Source organism: Corvus moneduloides, chromosome 7 (genome assembly GCF_009650955.1).
Source record: "Corvus moneduloides isolate bCorMon1 chromosome 7, bCorMon1.pri, whole genome shotgun sequence".
NCBI lineage: Eukaryota > Metazoa > Chordata > Aves > Passeriformes > Corvidae > Corvus > Corvus moneduloides.
In genome coordinates, this window is record NC_045482.1 from 13,060,013 (window position 1) to 13,085,501 (window position 25,489).

The 25,489-nt window shown below is 39.1% G+C and overlaps 3 protein-coding genes across 19 annotated transcripts in view; 2 read left to right on the plus strand and 1 right to left on the minus strand.

Annotated features, from left to right (window-relative positions):
- Nucleotides 1-679: 679 nt before the first annotated feature.
- FASTKD2 (FAST kinase domains 2) lies at nucleotides 680-11,538 on the minus strand. Of its 3 annotated transcripts, none has more exons than XM_032114495.1 (12): nucleotides 11,463-11,538; nucleotides 10,073-10,840; nucleotides 9,562-9,665; nucleotides 8,012-8,120; nucleotides 6,537-6,660; nucleotides 5,263-5,402; nucleotides 4,803-4,975; nucleotides 4,255-4,418; nucleotides 3,441-3,659; nucleotides 2,431-2,515; nucleotides 1,287-1,401; nucleotides 680-827 (listed from the first exon to the last, which is right to left on the minus strand). In XM_032114495.1, exons 2-12 carry the CDS (start codon nucleotides 10,730-10,732, stop codon nucleotides 708-710), a joined length of 2,013 nt encoding a protein of 670 aa, XP_031970386.1. In that variant the 5' UTR covers nucleotides 10,733-10,840; nucleotides 11,463-11,538; the 3' UTR covers nucleotides 680-707. The 3 variants fall into 3 exon arrangements, with proteins under 3 accessions (XP_031970386.1, XP_031970387.1, XP_031970385.1); XM_032114496.1 differs by lacking the exon at nucleotides 11,463-11,538 and adding an exon at nucleotides 11,063-11,454; XM_032114494.1 differs by lacking the exon at nucleotides 11,463-11,538 and having other exon boundaries at nucleotides 10,073-11,454.
- Nucleotides 11,539-11,565: 27 nt separating this feature from the next.
- On the plus strand, nucleotides 11,566-22,196 carry MDH1B (malate dehydrogenase 1B). Of its 5 annotated transcripts, none has more exons than XM_032114511.1 (9): nucleotides 11,566-11,638; nucleotides 12,279-12,391; nucleotides 13,334-13,468; nucleotides 13,617-13,759; nucleotides 14,420-14,922; nucleotides 15,881-16,022; nucleotides 16,994-17,157; nucleotides 18,244-18,383; nucleotides 19,076-22,196. In XM_032114511.1, the coding sequence occupies exons 1-9, from the start codon at nucleotides 11,617-11,619 to the stop codon at nucleotides 19,130-19,132; spliced, it is 1,419 nt and encodes a 472-aa protein (XP_031970402.1). In that variant the 5' UTR covers nucleotides 11,566-11,616; the 3' UTR covers nucleotides 19,133-22,196. The 5 variants fall into 5 exon arrangements, with proteins under 5 accessions (XP_031970402.1, XP_031970404.1, XP_031970399.1 ...); XM_032114513.1 differs by having other exon boundaries at nucleotides 13,337-13,468; XM_032114508.1 differs by lacking the exon at nucleotides 11,566-11,638 and having other exon boundaries at nucleotides 11,703-12,391.
- Nucleotides 22,197-22,297: 101 nt separating this feature from the next.
- Nucleotides 22,298-25,489, plus strand: part of DYTN (dystrotelin) — a 78,073-nt gene continuing 74,881 nt past the window's right edge. For 7 of the 11 annotated variants that reach the window (XR_004241259.1, XM_032114500.1, XM_032114498.1 and 4 more), the window contains exon 1: nucleotides 22,298-25,084. Coding sequence is in view for 10 of the 11 variants with exons in the window: in XM_032114500.1 (XP_031970391.1) it covers nucleotides 25,039-25,084 (46 nt within the window). In the remaining variant the exon portion in view is untranslated. The remainder of the gene's footprint in view (nucleotides 25,085-25,489) is intronic. The other 4 variants (XM_032114499.1, XM_032114505.1, XM_032114502.1 and 1 more) reach the window with 2 other exon arrangements.

The window sequence follows — 25,489 nt, forward strand, 5'->3', positions numbered from 1 at the left end:
ACACCTCTTTGAACAGCAGTAGAGCTAATATCAGAAACAGAGAACGGGAGGCAGTTTATAAAGGCATGGCAGATCTGTGTTCTTGTACTGAGAAGTACCAAAATCTATTACAGCAGCAGTGAAGCACAGGGTTCAAAAAAAAAGCACACAGCAAACAGAACCATTACTGGCCTAAACTTCTGAAAACTGAGCGAGATTGATTTTTTCAGAAACTTTCTACATAACCAGATCTTTTAATATACCACTTAGGCGTAGTTATTTACTGATTTACCATATATAGTTCTGCATAAGGAACTACACAGGATGTTGAGAGAGAATCCTTCTAGTGCCTACTTATAGGCCAGGTTCCAATAGCACTTGACATAGTTACATCTTTTCCCTGGCCCAGCTCAAGAGAAGAGAGAAATCTGATGAGGGGTATGCGGGAGGGGAAGCAAGTACAGATTAAATTAAGACACTGTAACAGCAATAGATGTCAGGGTGCTTTTTGGATTAATTATTTCCTTCCACTAAAGAAAATCTGCTCCCACTTCACAAAAGAAAACCCTCGCTATCAGCAGGCAGTGTTCGTTTCACTAACTTTTCTTACTCTGTAATAGGGTGGAGCAGGCAGTTGTGAATAAAACTATTTATCTCTTCTGTTAAAATCCTTACAGTAATTACACAGGAAAAAGAGAAATCAGAAGACCCGAAACTCTTAGTTTATTTTAATTATTATCCTGCACAGTTGCTTCAGGAAAAGATACAGCATCTTCTGAATAAATTTTTCCTTTCAAAAACTCAACCGCATCTTCTTTTGTCATTTCCTGAAACTTCTTGCTCTGGATCTGTAAGAAAGGAAAAGGAAAAAGTACATTATTTCTATTGTCCAAACTACCCTGTCCTACAAACCAAGTGCTCAGTGATGAGAAGGCCACAGAAGTTGTTGTATTCTGAAAACAAGTTCGCTTGAATCATTTATTCTATAAAAATCAGGGAAATAAGCCAAAGACACATAGGTTTCTTAGGTACAAAGCAATTCATGGCTTGATTTTTTCCCCCTCAACTATTTATTTACTGATAATAGTAAGTAGTAGCTTGTCTTTTAGAGTTCCCCTCTCCTTTCGCCCTTAGCGACACCACCACTACCCTCTAACTAGAAATGATACACAATTACCACTCTGGAGAAAGCCTCCCATTCCTGGTGAACCTTCATGCTTTGTAGAACAAGGCCTCATCTACCAAACATACTCATCACTGTGCTGATAACAGGATCAAAACAGAGACAGTAACAGGACTCTTCTTACCAGAATCACATGATAGCCCAGTTTATTTAGGTGCCGCTTCTTCATTGCCAGCTTTCCCTGGGGGTGTGTTGTGCCCAGACAGAAGGCAGACATAGGAGCAAACAGAAAAGCCAACCTGCAACCAAGAAGAGTAGGGAAGACTTCACTGTATAAATGCAGAATAATAATTTATAACACAACGACTCAATTGTGTCTGTTAACAGTGCAGAATATACATGTCTTTCTGGTAGGCACAAATAGCAGGACTGCACAAATGTCATTATCCTCTTCCTTCTTCAGATTTAAGTAATTTTGATTCTTCTCTTCCATGAGCTTCACAGAGGCACCAGCATCTACCCAAATACCTACACCAGAATTAAGTACTTAAATCTCCACTTCTCCCACAATGAGAAGGAAATAGATCATTCAACATTCTCCATTAATTTGACAGATTCTGCATTTACTTTGATCCTTTGCTAATGATATTCAGAATCACTTCCTGCCATAAAAACCTGCTTGGAAGGGTGAGGAAAGCTGAATGCCTTGGAACACTGAGTTTCTGTTACACAATTCACCAGCTCTCCTTTTATTGAAAAGCAAACTGTACAAAATACATTGCTGTGCAGTGATCCAGCAGACAAATGTTAAGTGTTACCCAATTCTGCTTAAGTATTACTTAAATGATGTATGTCCTGCTTCAGTTACTGAGAGGTCATTCTTCTACACAAGATTAAATTAATCACCTAAAGTGTAGATATGATGATCCTTTTTATTCAAATTATATTTCAGTAGCTGAATTAACTGCCATAACATACCACTGAGATGCAAATTTTTGAGACTTGAGAGAACAACTGAATGTCTAATTGGACAAATACTTTTAAAAAAATTGCTATCTGCATTCATTAAGAGAGTATCAGATCACTGTGATGTTTCCTGCCTCTTTCTCTGAAATGTTAAGTGTTAGCCTCTGTTGGAAGAAGGTATCGAGCTGGACGGATTGTTGCTCTGTGCTGGCACGGCAACTTCTGCATATTCCAGTAAGCACAGATAACAACTGAGTTATTTACTTTGCTTCTGCAAATCAGTGAACCAAAGAAGTAACTGAATGGGACACATACAAAGAAAACTAGCCTGCTAGAAAAAATATGCAGTCAAAAAAAGACACCTCTGAACACGTGAGTCAGGATGATCATCAGTTGCAACTATGGGGAGCACTTTCTTTCTGTCTGAATCCATTCTGATTTCAAAATCTGAAAACAAAACAACAAAACACTTAACTCTGCAAGAGGTTAAAATTAATGTTCTCATTTGAACCCATTAATTGTTCAAATTGTTCAAATTGAACATCTCATTTGAAAAAGTTAATAGACACCACCACTGGTCTGTTTCTAATTGCTGTTCTCTTAATAATTGAATTATTACTGATAGGTTTTCCCTCCCTGCAACAAATAGAAAGTTATAGCTTGCCCATCTCAAGAAGAAATAAATTTGTTTCTGGAAACTGCAGATTTAAGTTTATGGAGTGAAATCATCATTTAAAGAAACGACTCTTGATCACAGTCTGTCACGCCTACTCAGATTTTCCTGCAATCCAATTCCTTACTAGAAATACTTAGGAAAAAAATTATTACTAATACAGAAAAACTGGTAAGCTAGGTGAGGTGGCTGGCAAAAAAAAAAAAAAAAAAAGGCACTATCAAAACATAAGAGAAACCAAAAGAAGGTCACATCCCATTTCATAAATGAAAGTAGAGCCTAAATCTTAGCCGGAGCTTCAGAGAAGAAACAAGAGAACAAAAGAGAACAAAAGAGGACAAAAGGCAGCTGCTGTTTGACTTTGTTTCTAACATGATTTGTATTAAAATGTCAACTCTCTCGAAGTTGGCCACATTGGATTTAGGTACAATTAACATCTACTTGCTGATGCCTAAAAAAAGTCCAAAGCATTTTGCAAACAAGAGAAAATGTAAAAGTTATAGCAAATGGAATTAAAAACTTTAACAGAAGCATCATAAAAAGTAGATTCACCAATCAATGACATCATTTGTTAAAAGACTATCTTCAAAGTGTTAAACTTCTAATCACTTGCACCCTATGCAAATTTATTACCATCTTATTACTTTGGGGACTATAAATCCATATTAAAAATAATATGACAGTTACATAGCTTCATACCAATATGATATTTGTATGGCAGCCGAACATTTTGCCGGAACATGTTCTCGCCTCCCAGAAGTTCTGTCAGTGCCTCCTGAGCCTTTCTGAGATTAAGAGATACTAATGAGGATGAATTCTCAGTCAGCACAAATGCAGGCTTTGTGAAAGAAGGGCTGTCAAGTTCCATACATGTTTTCACACAGCGAAGCATCACTGCATTTTGTTCTTTAAGATCATCTGAAAAAGGTTACAAAAAATATTACATACAATGTATTATCCCACAGAATTTTTCATTTTATTATCATTTGTAGTCTGTTCTAGTACAGCAAACTCGACTTGACTACTCTACTAGCTGTACAAAATTGTAACGTGGAAACCAAATTCTTCTACAAACCATTCCAAGGACCTTATTATAACTCAGAGCATTCCAAATCCCACTTTTACTCATGATTCCAGGTACTAAAGTTAGTTTGCAAAGGTTAAGACTTCCTATGTTTTTAAAAATGCCTGAACATCTATTGACTATAGAACTCCTGTCCCTTACACATTTCTACCATTTGCACAAATCCCATCTTCACCTCTCGCATTTAATTGCACACCTACTGTTAAACTGTTGCCACCATGGAGCCCAAGACAATAAGCCTGACTCCCTAGTGCAGGCCCAGGTCACTCAGATCACCACCACTACATTAACTTTGTCTTGAGTACTTCAAATTTAATATTAATCATGCTTGTGTTCTTGAATTTTGAATCTTTTAACACAGTTACAACCAATTACATACACAGGCAGACATCCTGTTTAAAACAAGAACATGACAAAGTAAGGTCTGACCTGACAGTATAAGTTCATCCTTGCTGTCCTTTTGCAGCAGCACATCAAGTGCATGGTGGGGAAGATATCCTAAGATGCCAAGTGAATACACTGCCTTCAGCAGTTCTGTGCTGGAAATCTGAGGCAGGCACTTATTCAAGCAGCTATGAAGAGTCTCAAAAAACCTTTTCCAAAAGCACAAGAAAAGTATCTCAAAACACAAATAAGGCTATATAAAATACATATTTCAAACAAAAATACAATTTGGAAATCTTTATTATCTTGTATCATTGTATTTTGTGTTATCTAACACTAGATTCTTACTTTGAGGATACAGCTACCTATCAACAGATTTAGTAGCCTGGTCAGTCTAGAACCAAGGTCTTTATTTTCAGTTAAAGAAAAAAAAAATCATATTCAGAAAAAATGTGGAAAGACACAGCAATTTACCTTACAGATTAATTAAACAGGATTATGAGCTCTTTCACAAATGAAACCAAATACTAGTTGCCCTACATTACTCTATAATGACTATAACATTTTATCAGGCACTCTAAATGAAAACCTACAGATGCTTCTGGACTCTGGGAACATAGTTGAGTCGTGAATACACTCGAAGAACAATCAAAAGGTTTTTCAAGTTAAGGAATTCAGGGTCTTCTGTCACCTTCTCAGCAAAAATCTCCAGCAACTCCGTAGGCTGAAAGCCAAGTGTCTCACAGGCTGAGAGAAAAAGGAAAATCTAAAAGAAAATATAGCTTTATAAGTCAAGAAAACCAGTGAAGTTGATCCTACCTGTTGACTTCATAGAACACATTTTTTAATGAAAGCAAATTTTTCCAAACTTTTGTTTCTTTACTTATCAATAAATAGAACAGCATTTTAAAAATGTAACTATCAACTTCATCAGATCGGTATTCATACAAATTTGTTCTCCAAAGATCAAGCACAAACATGAAGAAAGCTAAGACAGAAGCATCAGATACTCTATTAGTACCACTATACATTATTTGGTCTCAAATAATTTACCTGTCTTTTGTCCCAAAGGTAGGCAGTAGAATTAACATAGCCTGCTAATGCTGAAAACAGATTTACATTACGGTACTGGAGAGTGTGACAAGCTTCCAGAACGAGAATTAACTGCCGAAATGGAGCATCGTGGACATTTTCTGTAACAGAAGATCAAAGAAGGACAAATGATAAAAAGCAATGGGAGCTGTAGGTTGGAGACACTGAGATGTTGGGGGAACAGTTTGGTTAAGGGATGGAGGAGGGGAAAAATATGATAAGAAACTGTGGAAGACTGAGACTAGCTAAGCAAAGCTCAACTGAACTAAAACACATGAAGAAACTTGAGAGACAGAAGAAACCAAACTGAGCCAGAAGCAAGCTACAATACATTAATCAGCAAAAGGGGACAAATTAACAAAATAAGCAAGAAGATTGTATTCCCAGCATGTCTTCTGTTCCAGGATTTTTGATTTTCAGCATGCACTAAAAAAAATGCTGAAGAAAGTCACTGTCCCCTCTGCGTATGCCACCTGGCCTGTGTGCTGAGTGTGGTCAAAGTCCCATGGGAGAAGCCAGGATGTGCGATTAAACATTGTGTCCTAACACGTATGAACAACCAGGACACATAAAGGCTGTTCAAGCAGCGTCAACACTTCTGGGTCATTTCTATTAAGAATGCTATTTTGCTACCTTAATGCTTTCTGAGACACAAATTCTCACATATTTTAAGCATGAATCAACACATACTAACCACATATAATTAAGCAATGTATTGGAAAGGTATGGAGAGAGGTGAAAGCATTAGCTTTCATTTAATGTTTTTATGGGCTACAGCATGAGGTTAATTATTAAGCAGTACTCAATAATTAAATCCAGTAATCAAGGAAACACTATTTTCCCTTTAGTTTACCAACTAATCACACCAAGTTGCCAATCCATCCTGTAAGTTGTCAATTTCCAATTCAGATTTGTTATAAAATTTTATTTGAAATCTCTTTTCCTTGCTAGAATTAAATTCTTTTTCTTAAATCCTGTGTACAGAAAAATGTAAAGAAAAATAGCAAATCAGGTAAATGTTAAGAAGGGCAGAGGTGACAAGAGCTATTTGCTTTTATTATTGATCAGTAATTTTCTGTCCTGCTGCTTGTCAAATGGCTCCACATAACTATAATATCCTGTAAAACAAAGATGTTTCCTGAGATTTAAAGGAAATCAGAAAAGGGAGATGAGACAATAATTAGGAGGAATTTGGTATACAGAAGGGAAATTTAATTAACATATTTTTTTCTTACCCTGGATCTTTTTACTGCAGGCATTCAGGATTGGAAGGGAACAGTAATTCATTGCAGCAAGAGCCAAAAACATACGCAGAGCATTCGGAAAAGTCAAACCACCTATTTCTCTCAAAACTGCCATCTAAAGTGAACCAGAGTTTATTAAATCCTTCATTCTTCAGGTATATTATAATTGCTTTCTGGTGAAGACATTTTCACCAAAACTTTCCCAAAGTCCTTAGTTCAGATTTATATGAAAGAAAAAGAAGCAAAAAACAGTAAAAGCATAAAATATCTACTCTTGATTTCTTAATACACAATTATAGCAGGTCAAATGCTCTAGAAACATGTCAATACACAAGTTGCCAGCAATTTGCCTTCATTTGATTATTTTAAAAGAAAAAAGTCTCAGTAAAGGTCATTTCCAAATACTGTGAATACGTATCTTCTACCAACTCTTAAGAAAGTAGCAGAAATAAAACAGACAGGGTTAACTTAAAAGTTCATACTAGTCCAATTATGGTTTTGCATGTGCATGAAAGCTGTAAGCCTCCAAAGTGATCCAATAGTATGTGAGTGGCCTGTATTTAATACAAACACCCAGCTACAAATGTGCACTGAGGCAGGGAAGGTCAGCTCTGATGCCACGAGAGATTTCATTTATCAAAGCAGTAATTAGATTGATATAAATGACACTAAAAATGAAACTACAAAGTATATTGGTTATTAAAATACAGTATTTTTATTGTGTATGTATCAGAGGTTAAATACAAAATGCATCTATGATAAGAAGTTACACTGTAAAAAAATAGCACCCTGTGGGCTCAGAAAATTAAGGGCTCCCTTTAGTTAACAAGTGCAAATGTTACTTTCCTCTCAGTTTATGATGTTTCATGAATGCTATTACAAACTCTGACATCAGAGCCCTTAGTTATGTGATGAAAACACTAGCAGGCCCTCTTTGAAAGAAGATTTCAAAAAGAGTTTTTACATCAGGGCACAAACCCAGGATACCCTGCCATAAAACCTGCAGCCTGCTCCCAGCCATTGTACTTCCCAGGAGACCTTTCACACACACAGAAAAACAAGACCATGAGCTTGGGGAGTTCTGGCATCTCACTCCCACCAGTCCTCCAGCCCCCTACAGTTACTGGACACAGCCCCATCACAGACCAGTTTTCTGTCACCTTCTCTTCAGTCACAGGCTGGGCAAGGGAATGAGGAATCAGCCTGTCAGCTCTTCTACGGAACACCACGTGGCCAGCACAGAGGTGAGGGCACTGATGTTTTACTGCCTCAATTCCTTCTGTTACCAGCCTCCAAATATAAGTTCTTCCTACAGATATAGCTGGACTATGATGCATATAGCAAATACAGTTACCGTGCTATTACATTTTCTCTTTCAGTGTCTGCAAAGAACCATACACAATTTATAAATTATGCAAGAGCATAGGCTTTTGTGGGAGTAAAAATGAGCCTCCAACTAACTTTACCTCTAATTTCTTTTTCAGAAAAACTGGAGCATCTTTTCCCAGGCATTTCATCAGGTTTTGCAGAATAAAGATGTCTCTGATACTTGAAATGCGCTGCTCCACTAGTAGCCTGATGGAAAAACACACACAAGAGCTCTTCTCATTCCAGCAGAAACAGGTAAGTAGCCCCATTCTTCTTCACTGACGTACCCCCCAAGTTAAAGCTGTAATCCCCTGCTCCTCTTCCACCTCCTTTTTTTTGAAATGTTGGCATAACTCGACGTGACGTAGCTGCAGCACAGATATTTTACACATGGAAATAATTATAAATGCTTTCTTAATGTTAATCCTGATAGATGAATGTTGCTGCTGATACACTTACAGCAGGGGCACCTGACCAGACTGCACATGTGACAGTGCAAATATGAGTGCTGTTAAGCCTCAAGGAATTATCACCCTTCTGCAGAAAAAGAAAATTGCATGTTTTTATCTTTAAATCACTGATGGGCAGGCAAGTTCTGAAACAGACAGGAAACTCAAGAATGGACACAGACAACAAATAGATGCAAGTTAGGAATGAAACCAAACAAGCAGTGCTGTGGGCTGCAAGAACAGAAGGAGGTAACACAGAGATCATATGCACAAGATGAAAGTGCACTCTTAGCACCTCCTTTTCTGGCTCGGTGGGTGGTACTGTAATTGTTATGTCTGAACCACCCTTAAATATACCTATACAGGTAAATATGCCTACAAAAAAATGAAGTGTCACTTTCAAAGGCAGTGCACTGGTCTGAAATTCATCCCTGCAAATGGGCCAGAGTTCCAGACATCAAGACAGAGAACTGTAGATGGGACGCCTGCTTTCCACCAGCTTTTAAGAACTGTGTACCTGTGCCTCCAGGGGAACCTGGCTTTTGGGTATCACTTCCACTTTCTCAAAGCAGAATGTGATACGGGGTCAAAAGTACTAATCCATGGCAAGTTTTGTGACTGCTTCAATAAAAGCAATCTCATGGGAGTGAGCAGATTGGTCACACACACAAACCACACTGGCCCAGAAAAAATTCACTACAGTCAAAGAAGTTATTCTGGTAAATCACTACACAGAGGCACTTGCTGGATACAACTAGTCTTCATCTGAATTTTTACTTACTAAACTAAAAGAAAATATTCCCAGGCTGTTAAACAATGTTTTTCATCATGAAAAATAAGATAGGTCCCTAAGTAAGATAGTCTCATCACCTCCTGTCTGCATACAGATAAAAGAGGGATAGATATGTGAAAGGACTCGATCAACATCACAAAAAAACTACACTAGTGGAGCTGCAGTCAGAACACAATCCCCTGCGGACCAGTCTAGCACCCTTTACCATCGGAAGCCCTCCTCCTTGAAACTGCAAAGACAGTGCCATAATACACTGTCTAGCACAGCTCTTATCTCATGTGATCATTTAAATCCTAACACCACAGGATGTATTTTATGTGCAGACATACCCTTGATGATTTCTAACAGGCATGCATTCAAACAACATTTAAATACGAAGAACACATGAAAGACATATTTTTCTCACTGTAATCCAGCTTGAAGAGCGCTCACATTCTTGTCTTTATCCATCCCTGCCAAAGTAGTTGCCAAAACTGAGATGCATCGGTTATCAAGTTGATTGAGCTTCTCCTGTTAAAAGTTTTGACAATGTCAGATTACTTCAAACCAGTAAAAGTTTCAGAAAAGAAAAACTGACCACTCTTACTCTGCACCTGCCATTTTTTTTTTTCCCCTCAAAAGTCAATTTACAAGCTTTAATCCTGCAGAGACTCCACAGGGTCTCACATCAGTCAAATTTAGTTGATTTGAAAGGGTAATGATTTTTGAGACTTCTCCTCTCTTTTAAATTCGAAATCAAGCAGTGGTTTCTAAAGTTAAGGAAATTAGAAGTCCACACAAATGAACTACGGGAACTGTTTCCATGGAACATCAAACTAAACCAGGGATATAATCCAACTCTCTCTGATGCAGCACAGCCTCCCAGAATTACCCATGAGGTTTCAGCCCAAATTTAGGAAAAGGATTTTCATACATACTTGGCACACTCTCACCAAAGTCTGGACCAGGAGCGTGTTCTGAGGCACGCCGAGGTGCACCACGGCGTGCAAGCTGAACACCAGGTCCCCACGCGTCATCCTGCGCGCATCGCGCAGCAGCTGCTGGCACAGCTTCACAAAAGCCGGGTGCTCAAAGATCAGCTGCTTCTCGTAGCGCTGCTGCTCTTCTGACAGGTTTTTGAAGAGCCTCCAGGCCATGGTTAAACAGTTTGTGTAGTGCTTAATGGAAACAGCCGCCTCTGCAGCCAAGTCCAGCGCGTCGCAAGGACAGGTGCACTTCCGGAGACTGGTGAAGAACAGGTCACTGCGATCCTCTACATGCTTCGGTTTGAAGCTCTCAGAACCATCCAACTTTTCAACTTCCAAGGAGCTCTGGGAAGCCTTCTCACTTACCAAAGCCTCTGCACCTGTGCTAAAAACATCTGTCTTTTGAGATAGAAATCGAAGAGATGATCCATGCAGAGAAGGCAAAATATTTAACAGTAATTTCCTGAAGTTCACATTTCCCAAGGGATCCCTGTATCTGCCAATCCATAAAATGTGTTTTCTTGTTGTGGATGAAGATTTGGGAGTGAGCACAGAACTGTACCTATGCACGCATCTAACAGTATTTAACAAATAACTTATCTTATTATTCATTTCTGCTAATGCCTCATGAATAGATTTGAAACACCAACTCAAAGTAAGGGATCCGGTGACATTCTACCAGTGGAAACAGTTCTGGAGAAACTGCACAAGATCACTCATCTGTAAAAACAATTGAAAATTATGGATTAGTTACCAGACTTTCAATTCCCCCAGTTTCATTGCCAAATCTATGCACTTTTACAGGAAGGGAGAAGACTTGATCAAAGATCCCCGGAAAATGGTTTGCAGAGAGGCTTTTATTTGGTCTCCAACATTTCAGTCAAATATCTCAGCACAAGGACAGCCCGAGCATCAACTCTTGCCTCCTCTTTGCTGCTCTACCTGAGAGCTCTGCTGGGAAGCAGAGTGTTTTCCTAAATGACGTTTCCCCAGGCACAAACGTCTCCCGACAGGGCTCTGGAGGGTCCCTGCAGACCTTCACCAGCGGGTAACATCCCGCCCGCCAGCCTGTCCCAGCCTGCCTGCCATCCCACGGGAAAGCCGCCTTCACGGTACACCCGCGGGCGCTCACTCTCCCGGCGCCGGGGAGAAGCCGCTGGGTTCCGGGATCACTTCCCGCTGGCCCTGGGAGCGCTGCCCAACAGGGCGGGACAGTACAAAAGGACAGAGGTCTTTCGGAGGCTTCGCACCGGCTCGGATCACGCAGAAGGAACGGCGGGGATAGCGCCGGGCGGGAAGGGGCGGGGAAGGGCCGGGCCGGGACTCCCGGCGCTGCTGTTACCTCGCACGCGGCACCCGCGGGACACGGCGCCCGCTGCCCCGCGAGCTCTCGGCGAGCCTCGCGAGACGGACGGCGCGTGCCGAGGGACAAACTACCTCGTCGCGCGGCGCGTTGCGGAGCAACGCCAAAGCGGCCGTTCGAGGGCGGCGCGCGCATGGCCAAGTTCGTGGTGGCGGGTGAGGGCGGACCCGGGACGGGCAGCCCCGGCGGCAGCGCCTTGTGCCGGGACCCCGACGGGACAGCCCCGGCGGCAGCGCCTTGTGCCGGGACTCGGGACTCGGGACCCCGGCGGGGCTGCCCCGGCGGCGGCGGCAGCGCCTTGTACCGGGCCCCGGGACCCCGGCGGGGCTGCCCCGGCGGCGGCGGCGCCTTGTACCGGGACCCGGGACCCTGGCGGGGCAGCCCCGACGGCAGCACCTTGTACCGGGACCTGGGACCCGGGCAGGAGAGCCCCGGCAGCGGCGGCAGCTTGTACCGGGCCCCGGGCTCGCCGTGCTTGCAGCGGTCGCCCCTCTCTGCGGGCTCACCCCCGTCCCCGTCTTTGCAGCTCTCCGGGAGCCGTGTCCGCACGGCGCGGGGCCTCAGCCAGTCCCGCGTCAGCGTTCTCCCCATGAACCGTCGGTGACACTTCAGCCCCTCTGTTGCTGTCCCGCCAGGGGTGGCCTTCTCGGCCCCTTGGACGCTGGCTCGAGAGCCTGTTTCACCTGCAGAAGTAGCCTTCCTTAGCTGGCTCGCATTAAACAACGTTTGGTTTTTTAAGCCCTTATCACTGAATGTCAAAACCATCCATTTGTGTTGCTGTTGCTGTGTTTACAGGTAAGGCAAACTGCCCTTACTATGCCAAAGCTGAACTCCTGGCTGACTATCTCCAGACTAACTTGCCCAACTTCAGGGTTCACAAGATTACTCAGCACCCTGACAAGTGGGAGGTAAGGGATTGTAAGTCAAGTTGCTGGTAGGTGCCCCAGTGCTCTACAAACCAAGAAATGTGCTTATCTGTAGTATATTTCTTCTTCTCTTCTATTAGAGGTTTGGTATGTGGCTAGAGGTGCTGCAGAAGCAGCTTTGGCTGTGAGAGCCAGCCAGAGGGAAGGTTGCAATGTTTTGAGCAACTGACTTCTCTGAGTTTTACCACTGAAGATGGGCACAAAGTATGGACCAGCCTAAACGTGTATTATGTCAATAAAAAGTTCAGTGTGGTTTTGGTTGGTTGGTTGGTTTTCTGGTTTTTGGTTTTTTTTTTTAAGTATAAATGGCTGTTCAGCCTGTAAATCTTTTGCTCACTGTGATTACATATATCTTCAGAGTTCTTACTTGTCAAGAGCCTTCATGGCATTCAAGGGCTTTGAATTACAGTGGAAGTATGGAGTTAAATATTACATATTTGTTTACAATGTTTATGGGCCTTTCTGAGTACTTACACTGTAGACATGCTGCCTATAAGGCTCTGAAAAAACTGCAGTCTTATTCCATGAGATAGACAGTATTATGATATTTATTACCTCATATATTTTGCTTGACACTTCCACCAAGTAACTGGAGCAGTTAAGTGAAAAGCAATTGACCTCTTCAGATTACTTACCTAATGTGGCTAAGTAAGAATCCTCAGATTACTTGCTGCTTCACAATATTGCTTGTCTTCTGTATCACTAAGACAACTAAGTGAAATCAAGACCTTCAGGTGAGCCATTCCAGTGTATCACCATACCTTGCTTTGTGTTATTCCCCCATTTTTTACCCACTGGTACATACATTCTGAGGCACCCTGTCATCATATATTGAGAGGAAATAGTAAGAATGCTTGTAACTGTACTGTTTAAATGTTATCAAATGTGAAGTATTAAAACATCTGGTGGGGATGTTTACATCAGCAGTGGCTCCATGACATTCGTGAAACAAATGGATGGGAACACAGTCAGTCTCCTATCATTTGGAGAGAACTGTTGGACCGTGGAGGGAAGGGTCAGCTTCTGGGAGGACTTAATGATTTTCTGGAATATGCTCAGGTAATAAGCTGCCTTTAATACTATAAGCCCATGTTTTACAACATTGTTGTTCCTTTTCCCTCCTTCAAATGTAAAATAAAGTTATTGTTAATGTTACCTTTATGGGTTTGGGCTGCCATTTGATTAGAGATCATCTTTTTGTTCTTAGCAGTATTATGGCATCACTTCAATGATGCTGAGTGAGGAAATGTTAGACATTGCTGAGGAGAACCTGCAGGCGCATCTTGAAATTGTAAAAGAGGATGAAGAGATTAAAAGTCTTATCAAACCTGTGCAGATCTGGATCACCAGGTGAGAGTGGAGAGAGTATCTGTGAACTTTTACTCAGTTCAGAAGAAGGCACTTTTTCCTATCACGTATGACGGGTGTAACCATCTGAAGTTAAGCACAAATCCCTGTAATTTGATTATTTGACTTGAGTTCTGCACCCCTCACTATGAGCAAATTAGAAATAATTTATGCTTTTGTTACATTTTACACCAGTTCAAATGAGGGGTGTGAACAGGCATCATTTAGACCTCAGATCAGTTTAGGGAAAAAGCAAGTATTTACAAAATAAGCTAGAAATTTTGTAGTGCAACCATCTTGCATTAAATGTTATTGGAAATATAAAAGTAGGTAAAATCTCTTGCATCTTTACCTTTAGAAATTCCTGTATTTCTAGTAATCTTAATAGAGCACCTTAAAAATTTGTGGTTCTATAAAGACATCAATTTTTAAGTGACAGCATTGAGTGAAATGCACAGGATGGAAAAGCCTTCAAATGAAAGGAGGACCCAACTGTTTTAATTCTTAACCTGTTAAAATGACAAAAGGAACAGTAAAGGATCCAAGCTAATGATATCTTTAAATGTAATCAAGTACAAAATAAACACCTTTGTGTTTATGTAATACTTTCAAAGCAGCAGTGGTTCCTTGTTAATGTAACTTTTCTACATATTCTCTTATCAGTGCATCAGTTCCAATCTGTTATCATCTGATCCCTCTGTTGGCAAGTGGAGAAGTGTTTGGGATGACCACAGAAATCAGTATCCATTTGCTTGACACTGACCAGTTTAAGGAAATTCTTCACAGTATTGTAATGGAAGCTGAAGACATGGCATTCCCACTCCTCCGCAGTATTTCGGAGCACACAAAAATAGATCAGGCTTTTATTGATGCTGATATTATCATTGTTCTTGATGATGTCCTCTTGAACCTTGAAGTCCAATCCCTTGAGAACTACATCAGAGAAGTGAGTGAGATCTGCCAAGTGTATGCTCCCCTGATTGAGAAGAATGCCAAGAGTGAGGTCAAAGTAATTTCATCAGGAAAAACCTTTGCAAACCTTAAGGCAATGATGTTAAGGACGTATGGCCCATCCATTAGGCCTGAAAATATCATTGCCATTGCGACATCCTGGGAAAGTGCAGCTAAAGCCATGCTGGCCAGGAAGCTGAATATGAACACAGCAGGTGAATGTTTATGTGGCATTTGGGGAATTCAGCACACCTTTGGGAGTACATATTTCATTCCAGAACACAACTGACGTGCATGCAGAAATGCACAGTGGTGCACCCACTGAATTTCGTGGCTGTACAGAACGCCAGGGTGTCTTTTGCTTGCTCCAGGATGCAGCCCTGCCACTCTGGTGTGTATTTCATGCTGGAAATATGCTAAGGAGGACAGTTGTGTTGCAGATTGGGAGCTAGGACTTCAAGATTGCATTTGCACTTTGTAATGCATTGTTATTTTGGAGCTATGAATAAACATGACAACATAATGCTGTGCAGATAATGAGAGTAAAGTAGAACTGTGTTGTAGTATTTTTTTGAGGTTAATTAATTTTCATTCTCAGGTCAGTTGTTATAGTTTGGTTATATTTGCACAGTTCTGCACTGCATAGCAAAGGTGTGCTCTGACAGTCTGCTCAGTATTCTGTAAGTGTTGCATAGGTAGAACTGGTCATTGATGACAAGTCTAGATATTTTGGAGTCTAATAAAATAGAAAAGCAAGTTAATAGGCTGAATAGCCTATCAGCAGGTTATTTGAAAAAATCCCTTTGCACCGAAGCAGGTAGTTTTTATTTTTTTAATGAATGTTTTTATTGTTTATGTATTTGTTTTTACAGGATTTTAAAAGGAACATTGCTGTATGTTTGCAATATGATTTGTTACTGTTTTTAAGAGTTGAGTATTTACTAGATTTTGTCTATTATTTACAGTAACATGATATAAATTAAAGTTCCTTTTTCAGCTTGTGATGAGGTTTCATATGTTATGGAGAACTTGGTTGCATTTTTCAGATCAAATAATTTCTGGTAGCAAGGCAGGGCACTGATTTGAGTAATTCATCTTGAAAGGGATTTCTGAAGCCTATTTTTCTGAAAGTATTTGTCTCTTCACTAATCTATGTATTTTCCTTTGTTACAGGAGTTAAAGATGTGATTGTTTGGGGCAATATTACTGGCTCTAACTACATTGATTTGTCACATGCAAAACTTTATGGATATGACTGTGCTATTTGGGGCCCTGCTAATTTTCAACGTCCTTTGTTGAATATGATTTATGATAGGTACAGTACAGATTTATTTCTTTAAAGTAAAATTAAATAACTGCTTTTAATCCATGTTTATCTGAACCGTGTAATAAAGCATCAAGAAAGGTTTTTGTTTTCAAGATTTGTCTTTACCAATTGGCACTATACATAAAGGAAAACACAAGTTGAGGTACTCCATCTGCAAAAGAAGTTGAGTCGTTCCTAGTGCTGTACATAGTTCTGACTCTCCTGCCAACTTTGTTTATAACTATATTTTTCCTACATTTTAAGTGGGTTTCTCTTCTATCATGAGCAGTTTATAAGAAGTAATGAAAGTCCGGGTAGTGACTTAGATGTCTAGTTTACATGAAGAAACTTTGAAATAGTATTAAACAGATACTTGTACCTGAATTACATGGAATAGGCCTGAGCATATTAATGTTGTCAGTTTCCCAAAACGGATGATTTGTTAACATATGTGAAAAGGATACCTGGCAGCTAGATAGCTTCCTGTGTAAAGAAGAGTAGCAGAGAAAGGGTGGGTGCAGTGAGAGGGCTGCAGGTGTGACATACACCCAGGCCTGGCTATCTGGAGCTCCCACTCTGGTCTAGACTGCATTTACTGGAGAGCAGACATTTCTTTTGTTCTATGCTTGTACTGAGCCTCACATGGTTCATGGCTGGGTTCTTACATAAGACAGTAATATATAAATTACATATAAAATACTAAGTTACACAGAATACAAATTACAAGGATAATTGAGGTTTTTACTTGAGTAAATGACCTAACTTTCATAGAAAAGTAGTACTTGTTGTTACTTTTTAAGCTACTTTTTGTTAGACCATTTTTTTTTCTCTGTCTGTAAATGCCATGCCTTCAGCAGCGAAGTTTGAGTAAGTGTTGACTATTTTCTTTCCTCATGTTTAGTTCTTTTTTCCCTAGGAAACTACTCTTCCTGCAGTCATCTTAGTTTTTCATCCCTTTTTTCCCATTTTTTTGTTGGTAGGGAATGGATCCATTCAGAATTCCTATCTGCACAGAGTACACTGAGTTCCCGGGTGTCTCGTTGTACAGGAATGTTACCTGCTCATGCAGTAGCCACTGTACTGCGATACTGGTACCATGGCTCTCCTTCTGAGGAGATCATTTCTGTGGGAATACTTAGTGAAGGTAAATCTATTTTTGCTTCACGTGTTCTCTTGTAGCTTTACCCTGCATATAATAGCTTTCCCCTATCTATAATGTTATTTTTTAATCAATATTTTTAATTTAATAAAAACTTGTTAAACAAGTCGTGAGGCTAAGAGTTTGTTTCATGATAAGAGCTTCAAAATCTAACAGATGATACTCACTTTTTACAGGCATCTCTTAGGTTAATATTGTCTTTTTGCAGATGATCTCTTAGTTTTTTAGTTAAAGTGCTTTTCTGATGTGTGTGTTTTGTGCAAGAACTCTTTATATCTCTTAGAGCCTAGGCTATACTTCTTGTGTAGTTATGTGAACCAATAAATGGAATATTTCACAGCAGCCATTTAACCCTTATGAAATAAATAATTTCCCCCCTTTTTTAAGATGTACAACCGATCCAGCAGTTGTGTTACTACACAGGAAAGACACCTGTTGGAGATGGTCCAGAGGAGGGCCAGACAAAATCATCATGGGGATGAACACCTCTCATGAAAATAGGCTGAGACAGTTGAGGTTGTTCAGCCTGGAGAAGAGAAGGCTCTGGGGAGACCTTATGGCACCTTCCAGGGCTTAAAAGTTCTTATGAGAAAGATGGGGACAAACGTTTTAGCAGGGCCTGTTGCAATAGGTCAAGGGGTAATGGATCTAAAGTGAAGGAGGGTCAAATTAGATTAGATTTTTACAATGAGTATGGTAAAACACTGGAACAGGCTGCCCAGAAAGGTGGAAGATGCCCCAACCCTAGAAGCATTCAAGGTCAAGTTCGATGGGTCTCAGACACATTTGAATATGTCCCTGCCCATGGCAGGAGGGTTGTACTAGAGACCTTTAAAGGTCTCTTGCAGCCCAGACCTGTCTGATGCTATGATTCATGTACATCTAACTAAAGGACAAAGTTACAGTAAAAGGGACTTTCATTTTTGAGCTGTAGATTGAAAAAGGCAGTCTCCATTTATAATGAGATCTTGTAGTTGCAGACTTCTGCAGGTCTGTAGGACTTAATGTCAACACTGGTGAGGATGTAATCAGAAATAACATGTTTTGTCATTTTGTCCCCCTCTTGTTCAGGTCAGTTTTGCGTTCCTGAAGGAATTGTCTTCTCTATGCCAGTGATGTTCCGGAATGGTAACTGGGAAGTCGTGACAGAAGTAGAAATTAATGAAATAACCCAAAAAGTTCTGGGACGCTTATCCCACGAGCTGGTTCAGGTGAGGATTTCTTGAGTCTCGTGTATGCCCATTCTGCCACCTATGGGCATGTTGTGATGCAACTTTGAACACTGAGACGTTTAAGTGTTAGATGTACAAACTGCACACATGCACTTATGCATGGTAGAGACCGGGTATTTATAAGTGTAAGGTAGTATTTGTGTATTGAGATGAACAGACATTTCTTCTGCCAAAAAGGAGATGATAAAATAAGTTTACTTATGTAAGTATAGAATTTGCACTCCAAAGTTCTGCAGGCTTTTGCAAAACAGAAATATTACCTTTAATTTAATATTTCCACATTTTGTGCTGATTTTGCTTATGTGGTATTCAGAATATTTCTATGCCAGAAGATGTATGTTTTGGCATTTTTATGGCTGTGACTCTGCATGAATGAAGGCCAGACCTTACTGGAATTAGGGATTTTTCAGAAAATACAAAATCATTGAGCACTAATTTAATCATAACCTTCTTGTCACTTAGTGAGGCAAAAAGAAACTATTTATACTACTGAAATATTAAAAAAGACTGGTCCCAAACTCTACATTCTAGCTTTAATCAGATTTTGTGATCTTCAGTCATACTAGTAATGTATAAGAATTATTTTGTTTTAACATATTTTAAGTTTGTGCTAGAAATTATAGCAGATTAAAAGAATGGGTGATATTAAAAGTGCTTTTTTTTCCATTTAGGAAAAGCTCGTTGCACTAAAGGAAATAAGCGAAATGCATCCATATGAAGCAGAATAAAAACTCCACATCTTCTCCCAAGTGTTTCTGTGCTGCTTTTCCTATTTAATTTGCTTTTCAAGTTCTCTGTCCTCCTTCATCAGAAAAATAACAGATGAACACTAAAGCATGTTTTAGTTTTGTTTTTTCACTTTTTCTCCATTTTCAGGTTGTGAAATTCCTGCACTTTTCTAATGTTCAAGCCATTTCTTCCTAGTTTTCATTCCTACAGACCTTTTCCCTGGTTTGTTTTCTTTCCCCCTTCCTTCAGATTGTTTCCACTACTTTTATATCAGCCCTTTCTGTACTATGAACTGTTCTTCTCCATTAAGGGCAGGCTGAAGAATGGGGAAAGTTTGGAGCTGATGCCTAGAGCCTCTTCTGAGTACAGAGCCTTTTGGTTATCCATGCTTGTTTCTTGGGAAAGGGCTACAGACACAATAAGATATTCCTGCTGAATGCAGAGTTAATTATTTGGCTAATCATGACCTTGTTTAACCCAGATGGGGGATTCCCAATTAGGTAAGTGTGGTAAGTGTCCTTCCCTGTCTGCTCTCTACTTGTATGGCACTGCTGTTCTATAGAGCTGTTCCATTCCTCTTGTGTCAGCGTTAAATGCTAAGCAGAGGCCTTACCACTGCTAGCAGTGTTGTGCTTGGTTGTGGCCTTCTCTTGTGACATTAGTGTCAGGTGTTCAAGTATTCCCAAAGTGCCCTGCTTCTCTCCTTGCATGTGGAAGTATTCTAGGAGGCTAGCAAAAATAGCTCATGTTTTTGCTTTTTTTGACAGAAATGGAAACCTTGCCTACTGAGTCACTTTAGAGACATTCTAGAGTTGTCTGGAGGAGAAAATGCTGGAAATTCCCATATTAAAATAAGGTTTCCATTGCTCAAAAGAGCAAACTACAAAGAAAGCATTGCTGTAGTTTTTGCAGTATCTTCCTCATTAAAAAAAAAACCAAACCAGGAAATCTCTAGGTTTTTCAGTTATTCATATAAATATGAATAGTCATATAAATATTCAATAAATATTTGAAATAATTTCAAATATTTCAAAGCCAGTGTGAATATAACATTTTTAACCTGTAGACCAAAGTAAAATTCCTTCTGATTTTAATGAATCTAGGATTTCATTTGCATCCAACAACTTATTTCTTCAGACCAAAAAACTATTGCAAAAATGTGCTTTAATGCCTAAAATGTTCATGTGAAGATTTTGAGCAGGATTGTCACATACAGAGTAGCAATTTTATAATTCCAAATTTTTTTTTTCAGAGGTACTGAAGCACAGTACTTTTGTAATAAAGTATCTTCTTGGGCAAAAATGATTTTTAACACAAAAACATAAGTTCATACATCTCCTTAGTGACAAGATTATCTTTGTTTCCATGTTTTTTTTAATTTATTGCATGAGTTTCAAGGGAATACTCATGTGTTTTAAGTCAAATGTAGTTAAATTCTTGTTTCAACAGAATTGTTGAGGAACCGCTTTCACTTGCATGTCTTTGGTGTCTTAAATGATGGAAACTGTGTTAATGAAATGTTACTGTACTCGCTAACTTTTTATCAGATATGTTTAAAGCAAAATAGAAAGCTTCCTGTTCTTTGAATCAGTTACATATACTTGCAATAAGTTCTTTATTTCTGTTCGAATGGAGGTTCAAGCTCTGAATAGGGGTAGACTTCTTATATGAGGAAACCAAGAGAAGTTACTGGCTGGTTAGGACAGGACTAGGAGGGATGTCTCACTGGTCTTAGAAAGAGGAGCTCAGGAAGCTGGGTTGTCACAAGGGATCTGGAAGAATGTGGGGGTTTATGTGGGGTGTATATGGGAGAAGCAACGTTTAGAGGAACTGAGATATTATTATAAGTATCTTCATGGAAGAGTTCACATGGAAATTGTAGAGGCAGGTGTTGTAAAGAGTCTTGAAGAAAGGGGTTAGGAATCATTCATTTCATGAGGAAGTGGTCTCCAGGGAATTAGTTTCCAGTAGTATATGCACAGAAGATTGGCTGAGTTTCTGAGGAGCATCTGGAGGCAGATGTCTCAGGAGAACATAGCAGGGAGAGATGCTACCAGTAATCTCTACAAAATACCTGGTTTTTCTACAACTCCTTCTCCAAGACAGAAGAGGAAAAGTTAGCTTCTCTAATGTGTATTTACATTTGGGCTTTTTCTATATGAATAGGCTTTAGCAGTCTTACTCTTTGAATTATTTTATTCTGCCTGCAGAGATAGTTCAAACAAGCTGCAGTTCATGCACCAACAGTGCACAGCTGTTAATGAGAGGGAAAAGAACTGTTCCTGCTATGTCTTAGTAGGCTTATCTGGCTTCTGAGTCACCAGCTGAAAACCTTTCTTCTCAGAGGCTGAGAGTAGAAAGAAAAAACTGTTTGGGATGTCTCATGTATCCTAAATTATTCTAACTGGATTTGTCTAGTGGTCTGCAGGGAGATTCAGGTCTTTCCTCATGGAAGCATAAGTGAATGGAAAAGTTTCTTTTCCTAGCTTTTGCTTAGGAGAGAAAGAAAGAATAAAAATAATAGGAAAGCTAAAATATGGTAACATATTCAAAGTTGGTTGCAGTTGTAACACAGTGATTGACTTAGTCATCACTAAGTTTGGGTTTTCTGTAAGTAATAAGCAATTGCTGGTACACATGTTTTCACAAGTTACTAAGTAATGTTATGTATGCAGGATGTTCATGGTATTGATGACTCCTACTACCTGATGTTAAAGTAACTGTTGAAAAATTTTTGAAAAAGGGCTTTAAGCTAAATGTGTGTCTTATTATGTTATATATAGATTCCTCATAAACCCTAGCATTTGGGTGTACTGAAGAGCTTTCTGGTGGGCCTGAACAATTCTTATTCTAGGACTTTACCACTAGGGCTTACTGTTTTTCTTCTTTGTACAGCTGCCCCAACTCTTTGTTACAGCACACTGTGCTTTCTGCATTACTGTGTCAGCTTCCACCTCATTTTCAGTCTCTATAGCAACACTGTTTCTCAGCAACGGGGTGATTCTTAGTAAAGGCCCCTCAATTTAGAAATACTGCACTCCAACCATTAAAAAAAAAAAAAAAGCTTTGAAACAAAGATCAAAGAAGTTTTATCTTTAATAATTCAGGATATTTATTACTAATTAATTAGTGTTCTCTGTTTTGACTGCTTAGACAATTACCTGATACTTTGATCTGGGCCTTTGCTAGGCATTTTTTGTGAGCAGCTTTAATTTAAAAGCAAAACCTTTGGAACTGTGTCTTGAAGTCAACTTTTAAGTGCTGTAAAACTACTGGACTTCTCTGGCGATGTCATCTGACTTCTGGACCTTTAGTAAGTAATGAGAGGAAGGTAAGTGCAGCTACTGTATTTAAGAGGAGACAATCATTTTGGCCTTTGAACAAAACATAGAATGTTTTCACCCTTCACAGGAAACAAAAGTAATTGTAGGTTCTTTTATGCATATTTAAAATGTTGATCATATGTTTGTTGTCTGATTTCAAAAGAAGAAAAGTCTCTGTGATCAAGTCAATTGATCTATTGGGAGGTTTCTGCCTTACTTCATGTGGCTTGTCTTTCTCTGTACTTTAATTATGTAGCATGCTTCAAAATGCATTTTATTTGCTCAAGTACATATTCTGAGAACCTGTAAGGTAAGCAAAATACATACAAGTAATTAAATGTTACTTTTCTTTCACATTCCACTAAGATTCAAGAAAAAGGCTACCCTTGTTCTCCACATAGGAGTATTCCTGTTAATGGGACCAGGGTTTATAACTGTAACAATTTATTTCCTGTACACGTGTACATAATTTTAATTTTTGTTTGTTTTCTTAAGTGGTTTTCATCATTAAAGTGCACAAGTAACTGAAATATAGCACACAGGCTGAAATAGTGTATCAGTAAGCAAAGTTACTTCAGATTTCATGGGCTTCAACTTTCATATTGTGTTCATGTGCTAATGCTAAAGTAGATTCTCCTCGTTTCACCTGGGCAGTCCTACTGCAATCAAGATCTGAACTGTTCACAGAGTTTTGTATATGAAAATGTAGCCTGTACATACATTAATAATGTCTTTTGTAACTTTCTGGAGGAAGGGTTCACAGATATGATGATGTGCAATGATGGCCAGTTTGGTAAAACACATAAACACATGCTTAACTTTGAGACCATGAATACCCTAGTACAAGACTATAGAGTGTTTTTCCATATGGGTAATTTAAATGTTTGACATTGTGCTGTGCTGGGTAGAGATCTTCTCATCTTACAGTAAGTATCGAGCACTCATAGGTTATGCATGCTGTATAACTCAGTAAGTCAGTGGATCTGTTCTTATTTGAGTGAGCAAATTCTAATGAGTTCTAATTTAAGTGAGTTTAACCTGGATATTTTTACATTCATCCCATCCACTTTCTTTATTTTATGTACCTCTGGTACAGAGAAAAAAAAGGAAGCAAGCTGTGTGTTTGTAAGTCTACCTTCTAGTTTGCTACATGTAGCTTTCACTAAACACTTATGTTTAATTCATTGCTCAGCATCTTCTGATTTCATTGATTTCCATACATGGACTTTTCTGTCAAGCTATGCAGGGAAATCTACTACTGCAGCTATTTTAGGAGCAATTGTGTAATATTTTCGTATATATTGCATATGAATATCTATAGGCAAAGTTACATGCCTGTGTAAATGCTGGACAGAGCTGTAGTCTTGCAGAACCCTTAGTAAGGAGGAAAACAGAATAGTGGAAAAGAAACATAGTGGTATTTCTTTCAAAGAAGGACTTCGGTAAAAACTGTGGCATTGTAGTCTTGAATGAAAAAGACTATTAAAGCAAATCTGTGTCCCAGTATTTTAAATATCTAAATTTAGGTTATGACTGAAATTTAGGGACTGAAGCACAAAGTTGCAGCTTTCACCAATTAAAATGGTGAGAAGCATATTTATGGTAGACTCAATAATTTTAGATCATTGAATATTTATGCTTTATAATTGACCAGTGTTCTGTCATGTTTATGACAAATGATCAATGATTCTCACTGAAAAAATGTAAGATGTGAACATTTGTTTAAGTTCAGATTTAACACCAAATTTATTATTTAAGGTTTAGATCATTTCCAACTATCTAATTTTTATTTATTTTAGCAAACTTTCCCTTTTTTCTCCACAATAAGTCATACAGATGGCCTTTGGAATCTTGTGTGACTTAGATCCATTATACCTAGTGTTGTGCAACTGCAGTGTTAACTGAAAGATAGTTACTACAGTTAATTCGTATTTATATTTCTGTGTTTGGAGATATAATGTAGTTTAGAGCATTAGTGGAATAAATCCTGAGGGGAGACATTCAGTTTCCATTATTACAGGGACATAACTACTTTTGCTTTCAGAGTTGTTTAAACAAGTAGATTCATGGTTAAGTTTCCTTTTCCCTTCCTTATCAGATCAATAAGAAAGAATGTCAGCTCAGCCTAAAAACTTCAGTTCTGGTTGAAAATTTTAGAAAATACGTGTGAGTAATTGCAGTCAATTAATCTTGGGAAGAGTCTGGTGTAAAGATATGCCCTCTGTGCCCTGAAATTGTACACTATGGATCATGTAGTAATCCTGCATGTGAACACCGGACTCTTAATATTGAAAGATCCCATTTTCTGTACTTAAAACTGTTTTGAGGATTGGTTCTGCCCTGCTACAATTTTGCAGTTACTCGAATTACTCCTATTTTGTGCTGTGGAGAGAGCTTGCAATTTGCTGGCATTTCTCTGCACGTGGCACCAAAACTATTTTGTTTTATGTAATTCTGTTTAATTTAATTTCTGAAATGCATCCAGTAAATTGTTCAGATTAAAAGGTTTAATTTGAATGGTTCGATATGTCTCTGTCTAGATAGAATATGTGGTTTTACACTTTGGTTTGTTTTGTTATAGAATGCCTAATGCCATCTGTTCATTTCAAATGGATCCAGACTTGCAGGGTAAGGATTTTTCTTATTTTTTCCTAACTTTTCTCAAAAGGCATTTCTGTGTCTTTTTGAACAGAAACTATTGAATTGTAATGAAATCATGCCACCTTGAGAATCTCTGTGCTGTAGCACGTAAATGACAAATTACACAGCTGTGATGTCCTACCTTTATTGTTGGATCTGTCCTGGCACCTTCCTTGCCATTATCACATGTTCCCTAATTTGTAATATATGCTAAATTTTTTTCCCATATTCTGGAATAGGCATGAAGGATGGTCATACGCTCCCTTTTTGAATGCAAAATCTCAGTGTATACCTCATCTGCCACAGAGCAAACAACTCAAAATGCAGAATAGCAGGTAACCAGCTGAAGATGTCAGGAATCAGCACACTCTTCTATGTGTGTAGGAGCTCCTT

Excerpts from the sequence above, each read along its gene's own strand:
- FASTKD2 (XM_032114495.1), bottom strand. The coding sequence starts at position 10,732 with ATGAATAATAAGATAAGTTATTTGTTAAATACTGTTAGATGCGTGCAT. Across the intron at positions 6,661-8,011 it reads TTCTGAAAAAGAAATTAGAG|ATGGCAGTTTTGAGAGAAAT; the intron begins GTAAAGTTAGTT and ends GGTTCACTTTAG. Across the intron at positions 2,516-3,440 it reads GCCATACAAATATCATATTG|ATTTTGAAATCAGAATGGAT; the intron begins GTATGAAGCTAT and ends TTTTGTTTTCAG.
- MDH1B (XM_032114508.1), top strand. The coding sequence starts at position 12,236 with ATGTCAAAACCATCCATTTGTGTTGCTGTTGCTGTGTTTACAGGTAAG. Across the intron at positions 12,392-13,333 it reads AGCACCCTGACAAGTGGGAG|CAGTGGCTCCATGACATTCG; the intron begins GTAAGGGATTGT and ends TGTTTACATCAG. Across the intron at positions 16,023-16,993 it reads TTGAATATGATTTATGATAG|GGAATGGATCCATTCAGAAT; the intron begins GTACAGTACAGA and ends TTTTGTTGGTAG.